Source organism: Microcaecilia unicolor, chromosome 3 (assembly GCF_901765095.1).
Source record: "Microcaecilia unicolor chromosome 3, aMicUni1.1, whole genome shotgun sequence".
Taxonomy (NCBI): Eukaryota; Metazoa; Chordata; class Amphibia; order Gymnophiona; family Siphonopidae; genus Microcaecilia; species Microcaecilia unicolor.
The window spans coordinates 294817144-294836020 of NC_044033.1; the positions used below are offsets into that span (position 1 = coordinate 294817144).

The 18877-nt window shown below is 45.9% G+C and overlaps 1 protein-coding gene across 3 annotated transcripts in view; it reads right to left on the bottom strand.

Annotated features, from left to right (window-relative positions):
* Nucleotides 1–12392: 12392 nt before the first annotated feature.
* LOC115466730 overlaps nucleotides 12393–18877 on the bottom strand; it is a 97474-nt gene continuing 90989 nt past the window's right edge. For all 3 annotated transcript variants that reach the window (XM_030198187.1, XM_030198188.1, XM_030198189.1), the window contains one exon: nucleotides 12393–14742. In XM_030198187.1, coding sequence (XP_030054047.1) covers nucleotides 14453–14742 — 290 coding nt within the window. In that variant the 3' untranslated portion in view covers nucleotides 12393–14452. The remainder of the gene's footprint in view (nucleotides 14743–18877) is intronic.

The window sequence follows — 18877 nt, forward strand, 5'->3', positions numbered from 1 at the left end:
GAAGCCAAATTTAGGCTCTTTGGTAGAAAGCTCAAATCCAGAACCTCTAGGGTGAAGGGAAGTCTTGCCTCACAAATCTACTGCATTTTTTCGAGGGGCTGAACAAACATGTGGACAAAGGGGAGCTGGTGGATATTGTATATCTAGATTATCAGAAGGCGTTTGACAAAGTGCCTCATGAAAGACTCCAAAGGAAACTGGAGAGTCATGGGATCGGAGGCAGTGTATTATTATGGATTAAGAGCTGGTTAAAAGATAGGAAGCAGAGAGTAGGGTTGAATGGTCATTATTCTCAATGGAGAAGGGTGGTTAGTGGGGTCCCTCAGGGGTCTGTGCTGGGACCGCTGCTTTTTAACATATTTATAAATGACCTTGAGATGGGAGTAACTAGTGAGGTAATTAAATTCACAGATGACACAAAGTTATCCAGGTTCGTCTCGTCGCAGGAGAGTGTGAAAGATTACAAGAAGACCTCATGAGACTGGGGGATTGGGCGTCCAAATGGCAGATGAAGTCCAACGTTGACAAGTGCACAGTGATTCATGTGGGAAGGAGGAACCCGAATAACAGGGATCTGGGAGTCATCGTGGATAGGACGTTGAAATCTTCACATCAATGTGCTGCGGCGGCTAAGAAGGCGAACAGAATGTTGAGTATTATTAGAAAAAGGATGGAAAACAAGCATGAGGATGTTATAATGCCGTTATATCGCTCCTGGATCTCCTCTGGAACCTTTTTTAGGAGACCTAAATGTGTTGCTTATTTGCATTTGTTTGCTCTAGTATGGCTGGTTTGACTTTAACCAGCCAAAAATAAACTGGTGCCGGTGTCATGATTCGTGGAGAGTGAGCCCTTGGGCTGCAGTGGGGTTGACGCTACCTGAGTGATACAAGCACAGCACAGGTCCCCACTGACAGCAACTGACACTGGAACTATACAAAGACCTAAACTGGCTGGTCAGGAATGGCTGGCAGAAGTACTGGAATAAGAGTGATGACAAATGTAGTGGGACACGCTGGCAGGCAGCAGGGCTGGCAGGCAGGAGTTCAGGATCAAGGCTGGCAGGCAGGAGTCCAGGAAGAAGGCAGGCAGGCAGGCATGAGGAACAAGTCAGGCAGGCAGGAATGCAGGAACAAGGCAGGCAGGAATATGAGAACAAGGCAGACAGGCAGGAACAAGGCAACATCACTGAAGTCAGCAAGACACCAAGGAGCCTGTTGCCGAGGCTCTGGATGATTGAGAAGAACTTCCTTAAGTACTGTAATGGGGGTCCGCTTCCTCCTCTTGGGTGGAGCCGGCAAGCCTGCGGGCTCCCAGGGTTCCAGGACAGAATACTACTGATACTGGGACTCAGGCCAAAGTATTTTATTATCAAGGCAATTTCATACCAAAAATCATAATATATTCCTCAAAACAAAAGGTACAGTCCTCATAAGATAAGCCTCAAAAGAAAAAGGTACAGTCCTCATAAGATAATCTTCAAAAGAAAACAGTACAGTCCAGGTCCCAAAATCCCTCCGCAAATGTTCAGCTCCTCACGAGTTCAGGCCTTCTACTAGGCCTTAGTTTCCCTTCTCTCCCCTCCTTCAGAAGGGTTCAGTAAGAGTCCGGCATACTTCCAATAGGGCACAATAGTTCAGAAAAACTCTTCACTGACAGTCTTTGCACATCAAATCAATACCACAAATCAACTGCTTTTTACACAGCACAGAGGGAACCCTGTAAGGAGCAGGGTTGGCAGTTTCTCCCACTTCTCAGCACCTCCTCCACTGCCTTCATGTGCTGGGCAGGGCAACCTTTGAATTCTCCCACTCCTTGGTAGCTGGCTCCTCTCCCTTGGGCAGCTCTAGTGGCAGGCTACTTCCTTCCTCCACATACTCCATGGAATCTCTCTCTCCCTTCGTCTCTCCTCCTCCCTGGTGACCAAGAGCCTCCAGGAAATCTGCTCTCCCCTTTTCACAGCTGGGGGGGAATTATATACTGATGGTGAAGCCAGGGAAACTGAGCTTCATCCTTCCCTCGCCCTCTAGTGGGGAAGGGAGTAACAGGCTCACCCTTCCTCGAGCCATTGCTCCCCCTGCTGGGACTGGGAATCCATTCCATCTTTTTAGGACTACTCTCCTCACTCATTCTTGCAAGGACTTCTGGGGCCCGTAGTTCTGGCCTCAACTGCTTCACTGGGGAGTCTCTGGGGCTTGCCTTGTCACAGTACGTCTAGAAAGTGATGCCATCAGTAGGTGCCCCCTCTAGGACTATAAAAGGAAGTACCCAGTTTGAGGAAGTAAAACAGACTCTTTTAGGCATGGAAGGCTGCTGAACCCTAGAGGACTTCTGGAACAAGTGAGGGGCATGACCGCACTCCCTCATTTAAGTCCCCTCACCAGCCCCTTAGGCTTGGGCTTAAGGGGATAGAAGTGATGAAAGTGTTTGATGAGCGCAGGAGCATGAACATTGTTGTCAGGTTCCCATGCATTATCCTCTGGTCCAAAGCCCTTACAAGCAAGAAGACAGTGTAGTTTCCCCCAATCCTCTTGGCATCTAGTATGTCTTGAACCTCGAATTCTAGGTCCTCTGCAACTGCTGGTGTGGGTGGCGTAGGTTATCTTGTTGCTTTTCTCAATAAAACAACAGGCTTTAGTAGGGAGAAATAGAAGGCATTGTAGATGCACATGGAGGGAGGACATCACAATCGATAAGTGACTGGGCACAGCTGACATTGCACTACAAAGGGCCCAATGAACCTGGGTAAGAACTTCTGGGATGGCACATTGAGCCTGAGGTACTTGGTGCTAAGCCACACCTTCTCCTTGGGGTAAAATATAGGAGCTGGTCATCATTTGCAATGTGTAGCATGATATGAGGAATTTTCAGAGTTATTGATTTTGCTGGAATCAGATTAAAAAAAAAAAAAATATATATATATATACAGTTGCAAAGACTTATTGGAGCAGTATCAGATAAACTGGTCTGACCTTCACCTTCCCCCTGGAGACCACTGATACCAGGCTAGCTGGATGGATACTTACAGTCACCACATCTCCAAAGAACAAAAGTCTGCATATTGACAGCAATCAAAAGGATTAGATGAAACTCACAGACAATGACTCAGAGACTGTAAAGCCCATCTACCTATCTAATCTAACAAAAGAAAGCCCATCTAAACCAGACAATGACTCTTTTAATCCTGTCTACCAGCAGATGGCCAGACAGGAACTCTTATGATGTCAATAAACATGTGACCCGTCACCATGCTCCATCTCAAATCTAGATGGAACTAGTTTTCAGCTATCCCTGAGTATTCATTGGATCAAATACACCCCACCTAACTTCAGCCTATGGTCCAACAAGAAATTATAAAAACCCTGGAACATTCTCAGCTCGCTCTCTGCTCCTTCCTGATCCACACTTCTATGGTCCTTCACTGAATCCCTGGGCCTTGCTGGACTTCATACACATCCAAGATAAGACTTTCTCCAGGCTCCAGCAACAACTCTGCAACAAAAAGACTTATTTTCCAGCAAGGACCTCCTTCATCACTCCAACCAGCAGTCTCCATCAAAGTGAGTTACTATTAATCCAGCCTAATTTATAATTCAGATTTTCTAACAATATTTATCTTGTGGCACATTTCCCTTGTGTAAGATTCTTAAAAACTGCCTTTTTAACATTATTGCATTACCTGTATTGTAAATAAACATTTTAAAGTTAAATATCTGTTTTTTTATGTTCTGAGCACATGTCCTTAAACCTTATAGTGCAGGTTAATATAATTCCCTAAATATATCCCTTCATTCCCCCTTTCTCCATTTTTACATCTTATTTTTATACATGTAGGAAACTGAAGCTTCAGTGATCAGGTGTTGAGTATGGTCCCAAATTCCCCGAATATCTCCAACTGCCTGTTGAACCGCAAAAGCACAGGAAAGATGGACCAGTACAGGAATCCAGGGGTGTTGTCCATATACCACATAGAAGGGGAAAGATCTAGTTGATTCGTTGATATGATTATTACATGAGAACTCAGTCCAAGGAAGTAGAGGCACCCAGTCATCCTGGCACTCACTAACGTAGGCCTAGAGGAAGCTTTTTAGGATCTGTTTTATCCTTTCCATCTGGCTGTTAGACTGGGGATGATATGCTGAAGAGAAGACCAACTGGACACCAAAATTCTCAAATAACCTCCGCCACAAGAGAGAAGTGAACTGAACCCCACAATCACTGACAATGAATTCTGGTAGGCAGTGGAGAAGGAAGATCTCTTTAATAAAGAACTGAGCCAAGGTGGCAGCCAATGGTAAGGAGCTCATGGAGGTGAAATGTGCCATCTTGGAGAAACGATCCACCACCACCCAGATAGTAGTATACCCCTGGGAGGGCAGAAGGTCAGTAATGAAATCCATGGTGATGTCCACCAGGGCCACTCCAAGACTGGGAGTGGCTGGAGCAAGCACCAAGGGCAGTTATAATTCCAGTAGTATCAGAGGACCTGGAGAGGGCATCTGCTCAAGCATTTTTCTCTGCTGGGTGGTAGGTCAGCCAGAAATCAAAGCAGGAGAAAAAGATTGACCACCTGGCCTGATTAAGGTTCAGCCTTTTGACCTCCTGTGAATATAATAAGTTCTTCTGATCAGTGGTTATGATGAAGGGATACACATCCCCCTCCAGTAGATGTCTCCTTTCTTCCAGGTCTAATTTAATGGCCAGGAGTTCACGGTCCCCAATATTGTAGCTCTGTTTAGCTGCAGAGAATTTATTTGAAAAGAAGAAAAAGAGCAAGACTTTCCCACTGGGGGTGGTCTGGGAAAGAACAGCCCCAGCCCTATGGAGGAGGCATCTATGTCCACAAAGAAGGGGCATGAGGTATAGGGACATTATAGCACAGGGTCTGCTAGAAAGGCTTCCTTCAGCTTTGAAAAGGCTAGCCGGGCCTCAGCTGGCCAGTTGTCTGCCCTCTTATGAGGACAGTAAGAGCCATAAGGCTAGAGTACTTCTGAATGAATTGTCGGTAATAATCTCTGGAAGGCCTTGAGGCCCATGGGTTGCAGCCAATTTTGGATAGCAGCAGATTTGGCTGGGTTCATCTGGAGGCCCAAGGATGAAACTATCCAGCTTATAATCGAAAGAGAAAAACGCCTATATTGCGACCCAAATCGGGAGATGGGCGTCTTTCTCCCGTGGGCGCCCAAATCGGTATAATCGAAAGCCGATTTTGGGCGTTTCCAACTACAATCCGTCGCGGAAACGGGTAAAGTTGATGGGGGCGTTGGAGGCGTGGTGAAGGCGGAACTGGGGCGTGGTTATCGGCCGAGGAGAGATGGGCGTCTTTAGCTGATAATCGGAAAAAAAAGGTGTTTTTACCGCGATTTTGGGTCACTTTTTTGTGCCCTTTTTTTTCACGAACAGGTCCCAAAAAAGTGCCCCAACTGACCAGATAACCACTGGAGGGAATCGGGGATGACCTCCACGGACTCCCCCAGTGGTCACTAACCCCCTCCCACCAAAAAAAACCCACTTTACAAACTTTTTTCCAGCCTCTATGCCAGCCTCAAATGCCATACCCACCTCTATGACAGCAGAATGTGTTCTATCCTGTGACAGCCTTTCCGTGGTTCTGATGTGGCTCTCGGGTGAGTGTGACACCTTTTCTGTTATGCGCACTGCAGAGTCACATCAGCAATGCATTGTGGTGGGTGTAGGGTATTGGGCTCCGTGATTCCACTAGCTTGTGGCAAATGCTCACGATGTTGGTAGTTGGTAGGCTCTACTCCCATGGTGCTTTTCCCCCTGCTTACTGGGTCAGAGTGTGCCCTGTTTTGTTTCCGGTAGTCCATGAGGTAGTGGCCATTTTTGTAAGCCAATTTTAGATCCCTTTCACGTGTTAGCCACGTTACAGAACTTAGTTCTTACCTTGAATGTGGCTGAAAGAGGGCATTGTACAGCATTCTGCCAGCTCTGACCTACTGCTCATCTCAGTACCAGGGAGACTCGTTGCCAGTGGGGCACAACCTCTCATCTGCAGTTAACTGTGAGTAAGCGTGCTTATTCCAATAAAGGACGTTTTCGGAGAGATTAGTCTTCAGGTGTCAACTGCTGTGCCAATGTTATATAGCAGCAACAAGTCCTAGAGGCCTGCGTGTATGCAGGTCCCTGGAGCACTTTTAGTGGGTACCGCAGTGCACTTCAGCCAGGCGGACCCAGGCCCATACCCCCCTACCTGTAACACTTGTACTGGTAAATGGGAGGCCTCCAAAACCCACTGTACCCACATGTAGGTGTCCCCTTCACCCCTAAGAGCTATGGTAGTGTTGTACATTTGTGGGTAGTGGGTTTTGGGGGAGGGGGATTGGGGGCTCAGCACCCATGGTAAGGGAGCTATGCATGTGGGAGCATTGTCTGAAGTCCACCACACTGACCTCTAGGGTGCCCAGTTGGTGTCCTAGCATATCAGGGGGGCGAGTGTAAAACGAATCGTGGCCCCTCCCACGACCAAATGGCTCTGATTAGGACGTTTTTGAGCTGGGCGTTTTTAGTTTCCATTATTGCAAAAAAAAAAAAAAAACCGCCCAGCTGAAAAACATCCATTTTTTCGAAAATACGGTCTGTCCCGCCTCTTCATGTACCCGTTTTCGGACATAGACGCCCATGGAGATAGGCGTTCGCGTTCGATTATGCCCCTCCACGTATGACAAGAAGGGAAGGGCCATCTGCACAAAGGAAAACTTCACCAGCTTAGAATATAGGTTGTTCTCCTGTAGACATTTGTAGCACAGTCATAACATGAATTTGATGCTCAAGGAGTGATGTAGAAAAAACTAGCATGTCATCTAGGTACACTAACCAGCTCACTTTCGAAAGAGACCGCCGGCCATCTTCCAACACAAATCGGAAGATGGCCGGCGATCTCCTGAAACCGGCCAAATCGGTATAATTGAAGCCGATTTTGGCTGGCTTTAACTGCTTTCTGTCGAGGAGCCGGCAAAATTTCAAGGGGGCGTGCTCACGAGATGGCCGGATTCACCCGATAATGGGAAAAAAAAAACCCCAGGCTTGACGAGCATTTTGTCGGCTTTACTTGGTCCCTTTTTTTTCACGACCAAACTTCAAAAAGGAGCCCCAACTAACCAAATTACCACCAGAGGGAATCAGGGATGACCTCCGCTTGCTCCCCTAGTGGTCACCAACCCCCTCCCACCCAAAAAAAAAAAAATCCAAGTGCTCATCAGGGACGTCCTAAATCAAAAGTATTTTTGCTTGTTTTTTTCAGTAGTACCAGTGGGATTTGAACCGGCCACCGATTACAAGACCAGTGCTCTAACCACTTGGCCACAGTTCCAGTTACTTGGATGTCCCTCCCTTTTGATTATGCCCTTTCTGGTCTCTCTCAGCCAATCACAGACAGGGGTCTCTCTCAGCCAATCACAGCACATTTAGCTGTCTGTGAGTGGCTGAGACTTAAAGGACTTACAGGACAGGGCTGGAACTGGATACCAACAGGATACACACTGGGTCTAGAATACACAAGGGAGGCTAGGCAGAATACTAGACTAGGACTCTCAGACAAACAATACCACACTAGGAGGAAAGCCGACAGGCTCAAGAACAAGGACTGAAAGCTGCAAAGCAGCCACTAAGAAAGAAATACAGACAGAAAAGAGTCAGGACTGAAAGCTGCCAAGCAGCCACTAAGAAAGAAACTCAGACAACCAAGAACTAGACAAGGAATACAGACCAGAAACAAGACTAGGAAATAAGCAATAAAACCAAAGCTAAACTACACACAGATTAACTAGAACCAGACAAGGAACTCAGACATGAAATTGGACTAGGCAGAAGTGCACTGAGCACACCAACAAACCCAGAGACCTTAGGCGATGCAAAGGCAAACACAGAAGTTTCCAGGTAGTTAATAAAGCCCATCAGCAGCTGAAATTTAGCTGCAGGAATCACAAGGCAGCTACGGGTGCTGTTCAGGCACAAACAAGAAAAGCAAGTCTGGCAGCCCGGAAGATCCGGACCGGACTGGGCTGAAGTCTGGAACGTGTGACAGTCCATAGCAGCCACAGGTTCTGGCCACCAGAGGGCGAGGTGAGCACAGACAAGGGAACAGTCACCATCGTGACAAATACATAGTAACATTTTTTTTAGATACATTAAAAGCAGGAAGCCGGCTAAAGAATTGGCTGGGGCCGCTGGACGCAAATGGTGTTAAAGGGACGATCAGGGAAGACAAAGTCGTAGCAGAGAAATTCAATGAATTCTTTGCTTCGGTCTTCACCGAGGAGGATTTGGGAGGGACACCGGTGCCAGAAAGCGTATTTGAAGCAGGCGAGTCGGAGAAACTAAACGAATTCTTTGTAAACTTGGAGGATGTAATGGGTCAGGTCTGCAAACTGAAGAGTAGTAAATCACCAGGACCTGATGGTATTCATCCCAGAGTATTAATAGAACTGAAAAATGAACTTGTAGAGCTACTGTTAGTAATATGCAATCTATCCCTAAAATCAAGTGTGGTACCGGAAGACTGGAGGGTAGTTAATGTTACGCCGATTTTTTTTAAAAGGTTCCAGAGTAGATCCGGGAAATTATAGACCGGTGAGTCTGACGTCGGTAACGGGCAAAATGGTAGAGGCTATTATTAAGAATAAAATTACAGAGCACATACAAAAATATGGGCTGATGAGACAAAGTCAGCACGGATTTAGTGAAGGGAAGTCTTGCCTCACCAATCTACTGCATTTTTTTGAGGGGGTGAACAAACACGTGGGCAATGGGGAGCCGGTGGACATTGTGTATCTGGATTTTCAGAAGGCGTTTGACAAAGTGCCTCATGAAAGACTCCTGAGGAAACTGGAGAGTCATGGGATCAGAGGTAGGGTATTACTATGGATTAAGAACTGGTTGAAAGATAGGAAGCAAAGAGTAGGGTTGAATGGTCAGTATTCTCAGTGGAGAAGGGTAGTTAGTGGGGTCCCACAGGGGTCTGTGCTGGGACCGCTGCTTTTTAACATATTTATAAATGACCTAGCGATGGGAGTAACTAGTGAGGTAATTAAATTCGCAGATGACACGAAATTATTCAGGGTCGTCAAGTCGCAGGAGGAGTGTGAAAGATTACAGGAGGACCTCGCGAGACTGGGGGATTGGGCGTGCAAGTGGCAGATGAAGTTCAATGCTGATAAGTGCAAAGTGATGCATGTGGGTAAGAGGAACCCAGATTACAGCTGTCATGCATGGTTCCGCGTTAGGAGTCACGCACCTAGAAAGGGATCTGGGAGTCATAGTTGATAAGACGTTAAAAACTTCTGCTCAGTGTGCTGCAGCAGCTAAGAAAGCGCACAGAATGTTGAATATTATTAGGAAAGGGATGGAAAACAAACACGAGGATGTTATAATGCTGTTGTATTGCTCCATGGTGCGACCGCACCTTGAATATTGTGTCCAATTCTGGTCGCCGCATCTCAAAAAAGATATAAAGGAATTAGAGAAGGTGCAGAGAAGGGCGACGAAAATGATAAAGGGAATGGAACAACTTCCCTATGAGGAAAGGCTGAGAAGGTTAGGGCTCTTCAGCTTTGAGAAAAGGCAGCTGAGGGGTGATATGATAGAAGTCTACAAGATAATGAGCAGAGTAGAGCGGAAAGATGTGAAGCGTTTGTTTACACTTTCAAACAACAACAAAACCAGGGGACACAAGATGAAGCTAGAATATGGTAGATTTAAAACAAATAGGAGAAAGTTTTTCTTTACTCAGCATGCAGTTAGACTCTGGAATTCGTTGCCGGAAAATGTAGTGACAGCAGCTGGCCTTACGGAATTTAAAGGGGGTTTGGACAGATTCCTGAGGGAAAAGTCCACTGAACATTATTAAGACATTTTTTTTTAGGGGGGGGGGGGGGGGTTGCCGGGTTCTTGAGGCCTGGATTGGCCGCTGTCGGAAACAGGATGCTGGGCTTGATGGACCCTTGGTCTTTTCGCAATATGGCGGTGCTTATGTACTTATGTACCACCTCACTTGATAATGTTCTGTAACTGCCAGCTACGTGTCTCCAAAACCTGGCTGTTGCCAATCATGGGGCCATAAGTTCTTCAAACTGCCGCAATCTTTCTGGCATCAACTTCGCCACACCTCTCAGCTGTGCCAATTGTTTACAATATGACATAAGTCTCTCTGTGCTTTACTGCCAGTTGTGTCTATTATATGATTAGAGTTATTGATTACAGTGCTGTTAGTAGCATTTTACGATATTAGTTGTTGTATGTTTCTGTTTTTTTTTTTTTTAATATTCTTTATTAATTATTCCTTTATAACATTCATAAACAAAATAGTTATCAGAAATTTCTGGAAATTATTCAATAACAGAAAAATAAGTATACAAAGAAAACATTTTCAATACACTCAGTCCACAATATGAGATCCAAGAATCAGGAAAATCTTTAAATGAAATTAACAAATATAACCTATTATCCTAGAGCAGAGGTTATGCCAGCGATACAATCAGACAGTAGCACTAATCTGGTTAACTACCTCAGGTGGACTTCTCATACTTTCCTTACCAATTACAAATTCTTGAAGTTTCTTGGGATCAGTGAAGAGGAAATTATTAGTTTCATAAGATATTAAACATTTGCATGGAAGGTCGCCCCTAGGGCTATAGCTCTTGACTTAAATGCCAAGAGCTCCTTCCTCCTCAATTGAGTTTCCTTAGACAAATCGGGAAAAATATTTATCTTCCCTCCCATGAACACTTCATTCATATGACGGAAATATAAACGTAACACATTAATTTTGTCCAGTTCAAAAGCGAAAGAAACTAGTAAAGTAGCTCGTTCTGATTCCACTGATGTTTCTAAAATATCCGTAAGATTTAAAGGTTCTCTAGGCAATTGTTCAGATGATCTCAATTTTCCTTTTATATAATAAGTTTTTGTCACCAGTGGATAATTTTCATTTGTGAAACCCAAAATTACTGAAAGATATTTCTTTAGTAATTCCAATGGAGAAATAAATGTAGATACTGGAAAGTTCAAAAATCTTAAATTGTTTCTCCTGAGTTGATTCTCAAGAGACTCCATTTTTCTACCAGTCACATTTTTCTCCTTAATTAATGCTGTTATAAAGTCTTTAGAAGATTTCATTTCAGTCTCAAATTTTTTAAAATCATTCTTATGTCCTTCAACTTTACTGGACAATTGCTGGAAATCATTTTTAAGTTCTAAAGTCTCTCCACGAAGAGATTCCGATATTTTTAATAAAGATGAGTTGACCCCCTGTATAGCGTCCCAGAGAGTGTCCAAAGTGACTATCATAGGTCTTACCGGACCACAAACTCCCCCGGGAGCACTTTCTTTGGGCAGTGTAGGCGTTGAAGTAAACCTCGAAACCCCTTCAGATATATCTCCAGGGAAAAGTTCAGTGAGGGAGCCTCCTCCGATCGCCTAGATAACTGAACCCACTTCGGGCATCTCTATGCGTTCGCTTGCTACCACACCACTGCTTCCGGGTTGCGGAGGGGTCATACCTTGCGAGGGAGGACTCAGAGTCACTCCCTCTGTGCTGCTGTTTGCGGTTGACCGCGCGATTATCCCTGAGGTACTTGCTGGAATCCCCGACACCCGGACTCCATATGCCTCCAAGATAGGTTGGCGTGTGGGGGGGTTCCCAATCGGTCCCGAGGAGGCTGGGGCACCGATATTCCCTTTTCTCTTCCCCATATCCTTTGAGGACGCACCAAACTGCCAAACTTCACATGGGGTTCAGGAGCTCTCGAACGTCCGCTCTAAAAACGTTGTATGTTTCAAGTTTGATGAGTGATGGTATAAATGGTGAGAGTGGAATGTGATTGGAATATTTTGTATTTTTTATGTAAGTAGTAGGACAATGTTTATGTATTTGATAATAATAAATGTTTATAATTGCTCATAGCTGTGATTGAAAGTGCATGTATTAGTGAGGTCTACAGCTATATTGGAATATTTTCACCCAGTTTTTGAGATTGTATTAAATTTTAACTGCCAGACCCCAATCCCTCTCCCAGCCTCCAAAAGTGCCCCTTCCCCAGCCTTTGGGAAGCAAAGCCCCCTCCCTCCCTGGACTGAGCCCCCAACCCCCTGAAGTCTAGGTAGGCCCCCCAGACCACCTCTATCCCTGATGGTCCTAGGGGCTTTGCTGCTGCCCGCAATGACACCACTAGGACCACCAGGGATAGAGGTAGGCCTGCAGGGGCCTACCTAGACCTGGGGGGCAGTTTGGGATTGGGGGGGGTCATTTTAGCTACAAAATAGTTATGCGAGTCCCAGATGACATTCAGCCCTGAATATCTGGGGCTAATCTAGCCAGTGACGGTAAGCATTTAAAAAAATGCTTATTGCCGCCAGTTGAATATTGAAGGGGGGGATGCCCAATATCTTGGCCCTGGACTCATCCTCAGTTTCTAAATCAAATGAACAGACTTAGCTATCTCCCATATAAAATCAAAAAAGGAGAGCTCCTCTGGAGGGGAGGGGTCTGAGGGAAGACCAAGGGACCCGTCTTATGAGAGGACCTATGGTGTCTCCTCAGATACCCAGGAGTGGTCAGAATCAGACTTATAACAGTATTCCCCTCAAGATGTCTCTGCTTCCCTCACACAACTAATACCCTGGTCAGGCCTGAAATGGGAGTGTTGAGGCTCCCCCACCCCCCTCCCAAGATGCTAGAGATCAACCCCGGTTTGGCACACACTAGTGTCTATGAGCTCCCCACAAGCAGTGCATGGGCCTCCAAGATAGGCTGCAGCTCCTGATGAGCATCTTGCTAGACCAATAGGCACACCGTTTGCTCCTGGAGCATGGCCCTTAGTTGCTCCTTAAGGTCTGCCATCATGGAAGGCTGGGACTAAGCTGGAGTGGTCATATCCTTCAAATTCTTTGGGGTGGTATTGGTGACCTAGTCTTGGCTCAATGGAGGCCGTTGTATCCAATCCAGTTCCCAAGAGGGTGAGCGGCCCTCACTTCGAGAGCACTTCAAGGACATTAGTGATCTTGATGCCTCAGTGCTCTTGGCCTCTGTCCGACATTTGGTATCGAAGTCCCTTGGTGTCAACAAGGATGATGACAAATGTTTCCTCACCTTTGGGATGGGATCAGAGGATATCCAATTCTGGTGGCCGCTATTGACGTTTGATGTCAAGAAAGGTGGAGGCTGAGAGGCTCTCTTCATATCGATGTGTCCCCAGTGTCAGATACAGCTCCTGGAGCCATAGAAACTTATGCCAAAGTCAATGGACCAGATTTCTCGGCTCCAAAAATTCATTTATGCTGCTTCTCTTGACCTCTAATACCTTTTCTTGTTATATATGAGCAGAGTTTACAAGAAGAGGGATTATGATCAGGCTGCTTGCACCAATTATGGGTGTCCGTGAGGGAGATATCCTACTATACCAGGTGCACTTCAAAAACCACTGGGAGTTTTCTGGGACATGGTAGGAAAAATAAATAAAGCGAAATCAAACAGCTCGGTGGGGGAAAAGTCATCTAATGGGTGTCAGAGGCCTAAGGGGGCCTAGTGAGCCATGGAGAAAAATAAAGAAAACTTGGAAGTACTGTACTGAACAACCTGACCAAATAAAATAAAGGGGGGAGGGAAGAGAGAGAACACTTACACAATTAAAATAAAAAAAACACTGCAAACTATAATGAAGAACACACTGAGATGTCAGTTATGGGGATGAACTATGAAACATGTCCATACTGCTCTGTAGAAAAAACAGGGCTGAGCTGGTCCTGTGCAGCAAAGTCAAGTGGAAAGATACATGCTTGCATAGTGGACACTTCCAAACATTTCTGGAAAGAACACAGGGAAGCACTTACCCAACAGTAACTCACCTTGAGCTACTACTGAAGAAGGTGTGAGCAAAATCCAAATACATAAATAAATAAAATATTGACATCCTGTTTGTCCTCAGAGAAAACACATTACACTGTGTTTCAGCACAACAGCACCAACCTTACTGAGAAGGTGGTTTCTCCTCCAGCGGTCAGTATTAGCCAACATGTCTAGGACCTAGCTTGTTTTCCTGGATTTTTCCTGTCAAGATTGGTGAGGGTTTCCAATGTGCATCAACCTTCTTTTAGCTAGAGGTTCAAATGTTAAATGTTATATAAGTTATCATATATCCTGAGTACCAAAATTTTGTAGCCAAAGATATTCAAAAATAATTTGTGCTCACATTTCTTTCTTCCTCATCCTATCAAAACAAATCTGTGTGGTTCAGTAGCTCTTGTGGATTAAACTCCCTGTTACTGCATGTATTGCTCAGCTCCCTCACTCATGGTTCATGCAATGGAGCCATGGTCAATCATAGCTCTTGCCTTGATCAGTTCTTGTAGAGTAGTAGGGGCATAAATTAAATAATCTCCAGTGACTATTCTCTGATATATTGGAATTCAGTTTACATTTCACAGTCAATTACAATTACTCCTGCTTAACCAGGAAATGGATAGCCTCGGGATGGAGGGGCACATCCTCCTGTGACAGGATTTCATGAAGCCTAGTGGCTGTGGCTTCTTTCTTGACCTGTGTCCTCCAGGTCTTCAACATCTGAAACACTCTCATTTGCACACTGAAGTTGTTCTCCTCCTCAATTTGTTCCAGCTTGAAGCATTGGATCCCTAAGAACTGAATCCCAATTATTTTCCATTCTTTCCCAAAGTTTCCTGCCAGCAACATGAGCTGCTGGTCCGTCACTAACGGCATGGAAGTACCTGGTATATAACAGAAAGACAATGTGTTAGTGGAAAGAAGAGGGAAAGTGAGAATTATTTGGCAATACAAATGGTTTGACCAGATGGTCTATTAGTCTCCTGTCAACCCCAAACAACAATGTATATGCACTGGAGCTCCCCAAATAATATTGGTTAATGAGAATCCAAACTGTTTTTATCAGTCTGTTAGTGGGGAACCAAGCTTGTAAGTTTGTTTTGCTTCATGCATCATCACTAGGGCTGCCAACCTACCCCAGGGTGATCAAATGGATGATCCAGTCCTGGTTTTTGCCCTATTACATTCATAGAATTATGATTCTTATTGTCCACTAATTTTGTTGTAGGTAATCAGAACAAGAACTTCTTGCATGCAATGTTACAAAACAAAAGCTATAGCAGCCTGTTCAGACAACAGGTGGCAACAATCCCCTTCATCAAAGGTGGTTATGCAATGGATTTATCATCCACCTTTGATACAGTAGATCATAATTTGCTTTTATGCAAAATGTTTTAGGCTTCTCTCAGTGGAGGCTTGAAAAAGGTCATATTTTGTCAGGTTGCTGGGTAATGCTCTTCCACCTGCACCAGCAGTAAGAGCAGTTAGACTTCTGCAGTCTGAGAAAACACTAGAGAATGCTGCAACTTTAACTGGAAGGAGGGAGTACGTGACAAGACAGCCAGACTTTCATGTTCAAAAGCTTAGGGCAACAGGAAAAGAAAGAGGAAGAGCAGGCTGAAATGAAATAGAAGTGGCATTTACAACACACAATTAGAGGGAGTCTCAGCCAGCGTACCTTGATAACACTTAGTGGTCAGACTCAGAGTGCATTCATACTGGGTTCCTGAAGGAGTCACAGTCTGTGGCTGCTGGTCAAGGATCATTACTAAAACGGCTGGGCTAGATGGAAGAGATAGTTAGAACTGAGGAAAAGCCCCAGGTAGTTGCAGCTAATGACTCATGGTATTTTAGCCATATGCGATTGTTTTCAGGTGAGCTTAAGTACACAGGAGGAGGAGGGGGAGGAGGAGAAAATAGCTAGGTGAAAAAAATATACTCTAGTGTACTGGCAATTCTATAAAACCTAAGCACCATTCATACAAACAAAGTCAACATCAGGTTGCCTGAAAGCCAGGAACATGCACAATGGCATTCCATGTGAGAAAAGATGTGTATGTGCATGTAACGTAAACGTATGTGCCCTGAAAGGTTTAGGCTAGAGAGTGGGCATTCACTGGAAAGGACCAGAAACTAAATGCACAGGACATATTCTATAAATGTCAGGCATATAGATGGTGCGTACAAGACATGTCCAAATGTACACCTCCAATAAACTGTAACTAAATGGCACAGATGTCTCGAACAGTGGTCGGTGCATTGTGGCATTCCAGTGCATGGTCAGGCCTCACTCTAACTAGTTACCTCTCTGCCCTCACCTAACCCACTACAGTCCCATAAACTCCTACTCTGCTCCATATTGCCCCTTTCTACCAAGCACCCTCTCCAATGAGTTTCCAGTTGTGTAATGCTGGTCACCTACTGGGGGCTACTATCATTCCTCTCACTGCGTAAGTGGCCTTAATGTGTATGGTTATGGCTCATGCATTTGATATGCCACCTTTCTGGCACTAGCTGCCTTCAGTTAATAACCAGGTACCACTGTGCTCCTCAGACTCATGGCTCTTCAGGGAAAAGGGTTGATGTAGATGGTCTCAGATAAATTCTATGCTATGGAATCAATGGGACCATTAAATCATCAAGGAGTAAAAAGGACACTCAGGGAGGACAAGACCATAGCGGAAAGACTGAATGAGTTCTTTGCTTCGGTCTTTATTGAAGAGAATGTAAGAGATCTACCTGTGCCAGAAATGGTTTTCAAGAGTGATGATATGAGGAACTAAAACAAATCTCAGTAAATCTGTCAAATCAACAAGTTAATGAGTAATAAATCACCTGGACTGGATGGTGTACACCACAGGGTACTGAAAGAACTCAAACATGAAATTGCTGATCTGCTATCAGTGATCTGTAATCTGTCATTAAAATTGTTCATAGCACCTGAAGATTGGAGAGTGGCCAATTTAACATCAATTTTTAAAAAGGGTTCCAGGGGTGATCCAGAAAATTGGGACTGGGAACTGTTTAAAAGGGTAGGGCTAAATGGCCATTTCTCTCAATGAAGGAAGGTGAATAGTGATCTGGAAATAGGAATGACAAGTGAGGTAATTAAATTTGCAGATGACACAAAACTATTCAAAGTTGTTAAATTGCACACGGACTGTGAAAAATTGAAGGAGGATCATAGGAAATTGGAAGACTGGGCATTCAAATGCCAGATGAAATTTAATGTGGACAAATACAAAGTGAGGCACATTGGGAAAAAAATCCAAACCATAATTACTTGATGCTCAGTCCCAATTTAGGATTCACCAGTGGCGTACCAAGGGGGGTAGGGCGGTGGGGGCAGTCCGCCCCGGGTGTCAGTGGGTGGGGAGGTGATCCGTTTCGCTCCTGCTGCTCCCACCCTACCTTTAAAAACATTTTTTTAAGCGTCGTTGCAGGCAGCGCCTCACGTCTGCCCTGCAGAAGTAAATCTCTTCGCTTCGAAGTTCGTCGTCGTCGGGCCTCACTATGTCCCGCTCTCCTCTGAGGAAACTTCCTATTTCCGCGAGGGCGGGACATAGTGAGGCCCGACGACGACGAACTTCGAAGCGAAGAGATTTACTTCTGCAGGGCAGACGTGAGGCGCTGCCTGCAACCACGCTTCAAAAACTTTTTTTTAAAGGTAGGGTGGGAGCAGGAGAGTCGGGTCGGGGTCGGGCTTCTCAGATGGGAGAGGGGTATTGTGGGGGTTCTCACATGGGGAGGGGGTTTTCATATGGGAGAAGGGGACTGAGTGGGGAGGGGGTTCTCAGATGGGAGAGGGGTGTTGTGGGGGTTCTCACATGGGGAGGGGAGGGGGTTTTCATATGGGAGAACGGGGGTGGGGTGGGGTGGGGAGGGGGGTCTCAGATGGGAGAGGGGTGTTGTGGGGGTTCTCACATGGGGAGGGGAGGGGGTTTTTATATGGGAGAAGGGGACTGGGGTGGGGAGGGGGTTCTCAGATGGGAGAGGGGTGTTCTGGGGGTTCTTAGATGGGGAGGGGGTTTTCAGATGGGAGAAGGGGACTGGAGTGGGGAGGGGGTTTCCAGATGGGAGAAGGGGACTGGGGTGGGGAGGAGGTTCTCAGATGGGAGAGGAGAGGAGAGGGGTGTTCTGGGGGTTCTCAGATGGGAGAAGGGGTGGGGAGGGGTTATCAGATGGGAGGAGGGGGCTCTCAAATGGGAGAAGGGGGCTGGAACTGGGGTCTGAGAAGGGGTCATGATGGAAAATGGGGCATGCCTGGGTCAGGTGGGAGAATGGGTCGGGCTGAAAAGGGGGGCAAGGTATGTGGATGAAGGTGGCTGAAACTGGGGGCTGAAGGAGGGTAGGTGGGATAAGGGGGCTAGTACTGGGACTGGGGGCTGAAAGGCAGCAGGGGCTGAAATTGTGGGGACTGGGGGTTGAAAAGGAGACAGGGAGAAGTGGCTGGGGCTGAAGCTCAGGACTGGTGACAGAAAAGGGCTGGAGTTGAAACTGGGGGCTAAAAAGGGGACAGGGAGAAGTGGCTGGGGGCTAATGCTCAGGACTGGTGGGAGAAAAGGACTGGGGCTGAAACTGGGGACTGGTGGGATAGTGGGGCTGGAACTAGGGGCTAGAAAAAAGGGGCAGAGAGGGGACAGATCCTGGATGGAAGGGGGAGTGAGAGGGAGGGCAGACCCTAGATGGATGGGAGAGGGAGGGCAAATGGTGGATTGAGCGGACAGAGAGAAAGGGCAGACAGTGGATGGAAGCGATAGAAAGGGCAGAGAGTGAATGGAAGGGGGAGAGAGAGAGGGCAGACAGGGGCAGATGGTGGATGGAAGGGGCAGAGAAAGAGGGCAGATGTAGATGGGAGAGAGGGCAGACATTGGATGGAGGGGACAGCAGAGAGGGCAGACACTGGATGGCAGAGAGAGAAGAAAGACAGATGCTGGATGGAAGGAAGACAGTGAAAAGAGGATGAGGAAAGCAGAAACCAGAGACAACAAACTGTAAATAAAATATATATTTTTATTT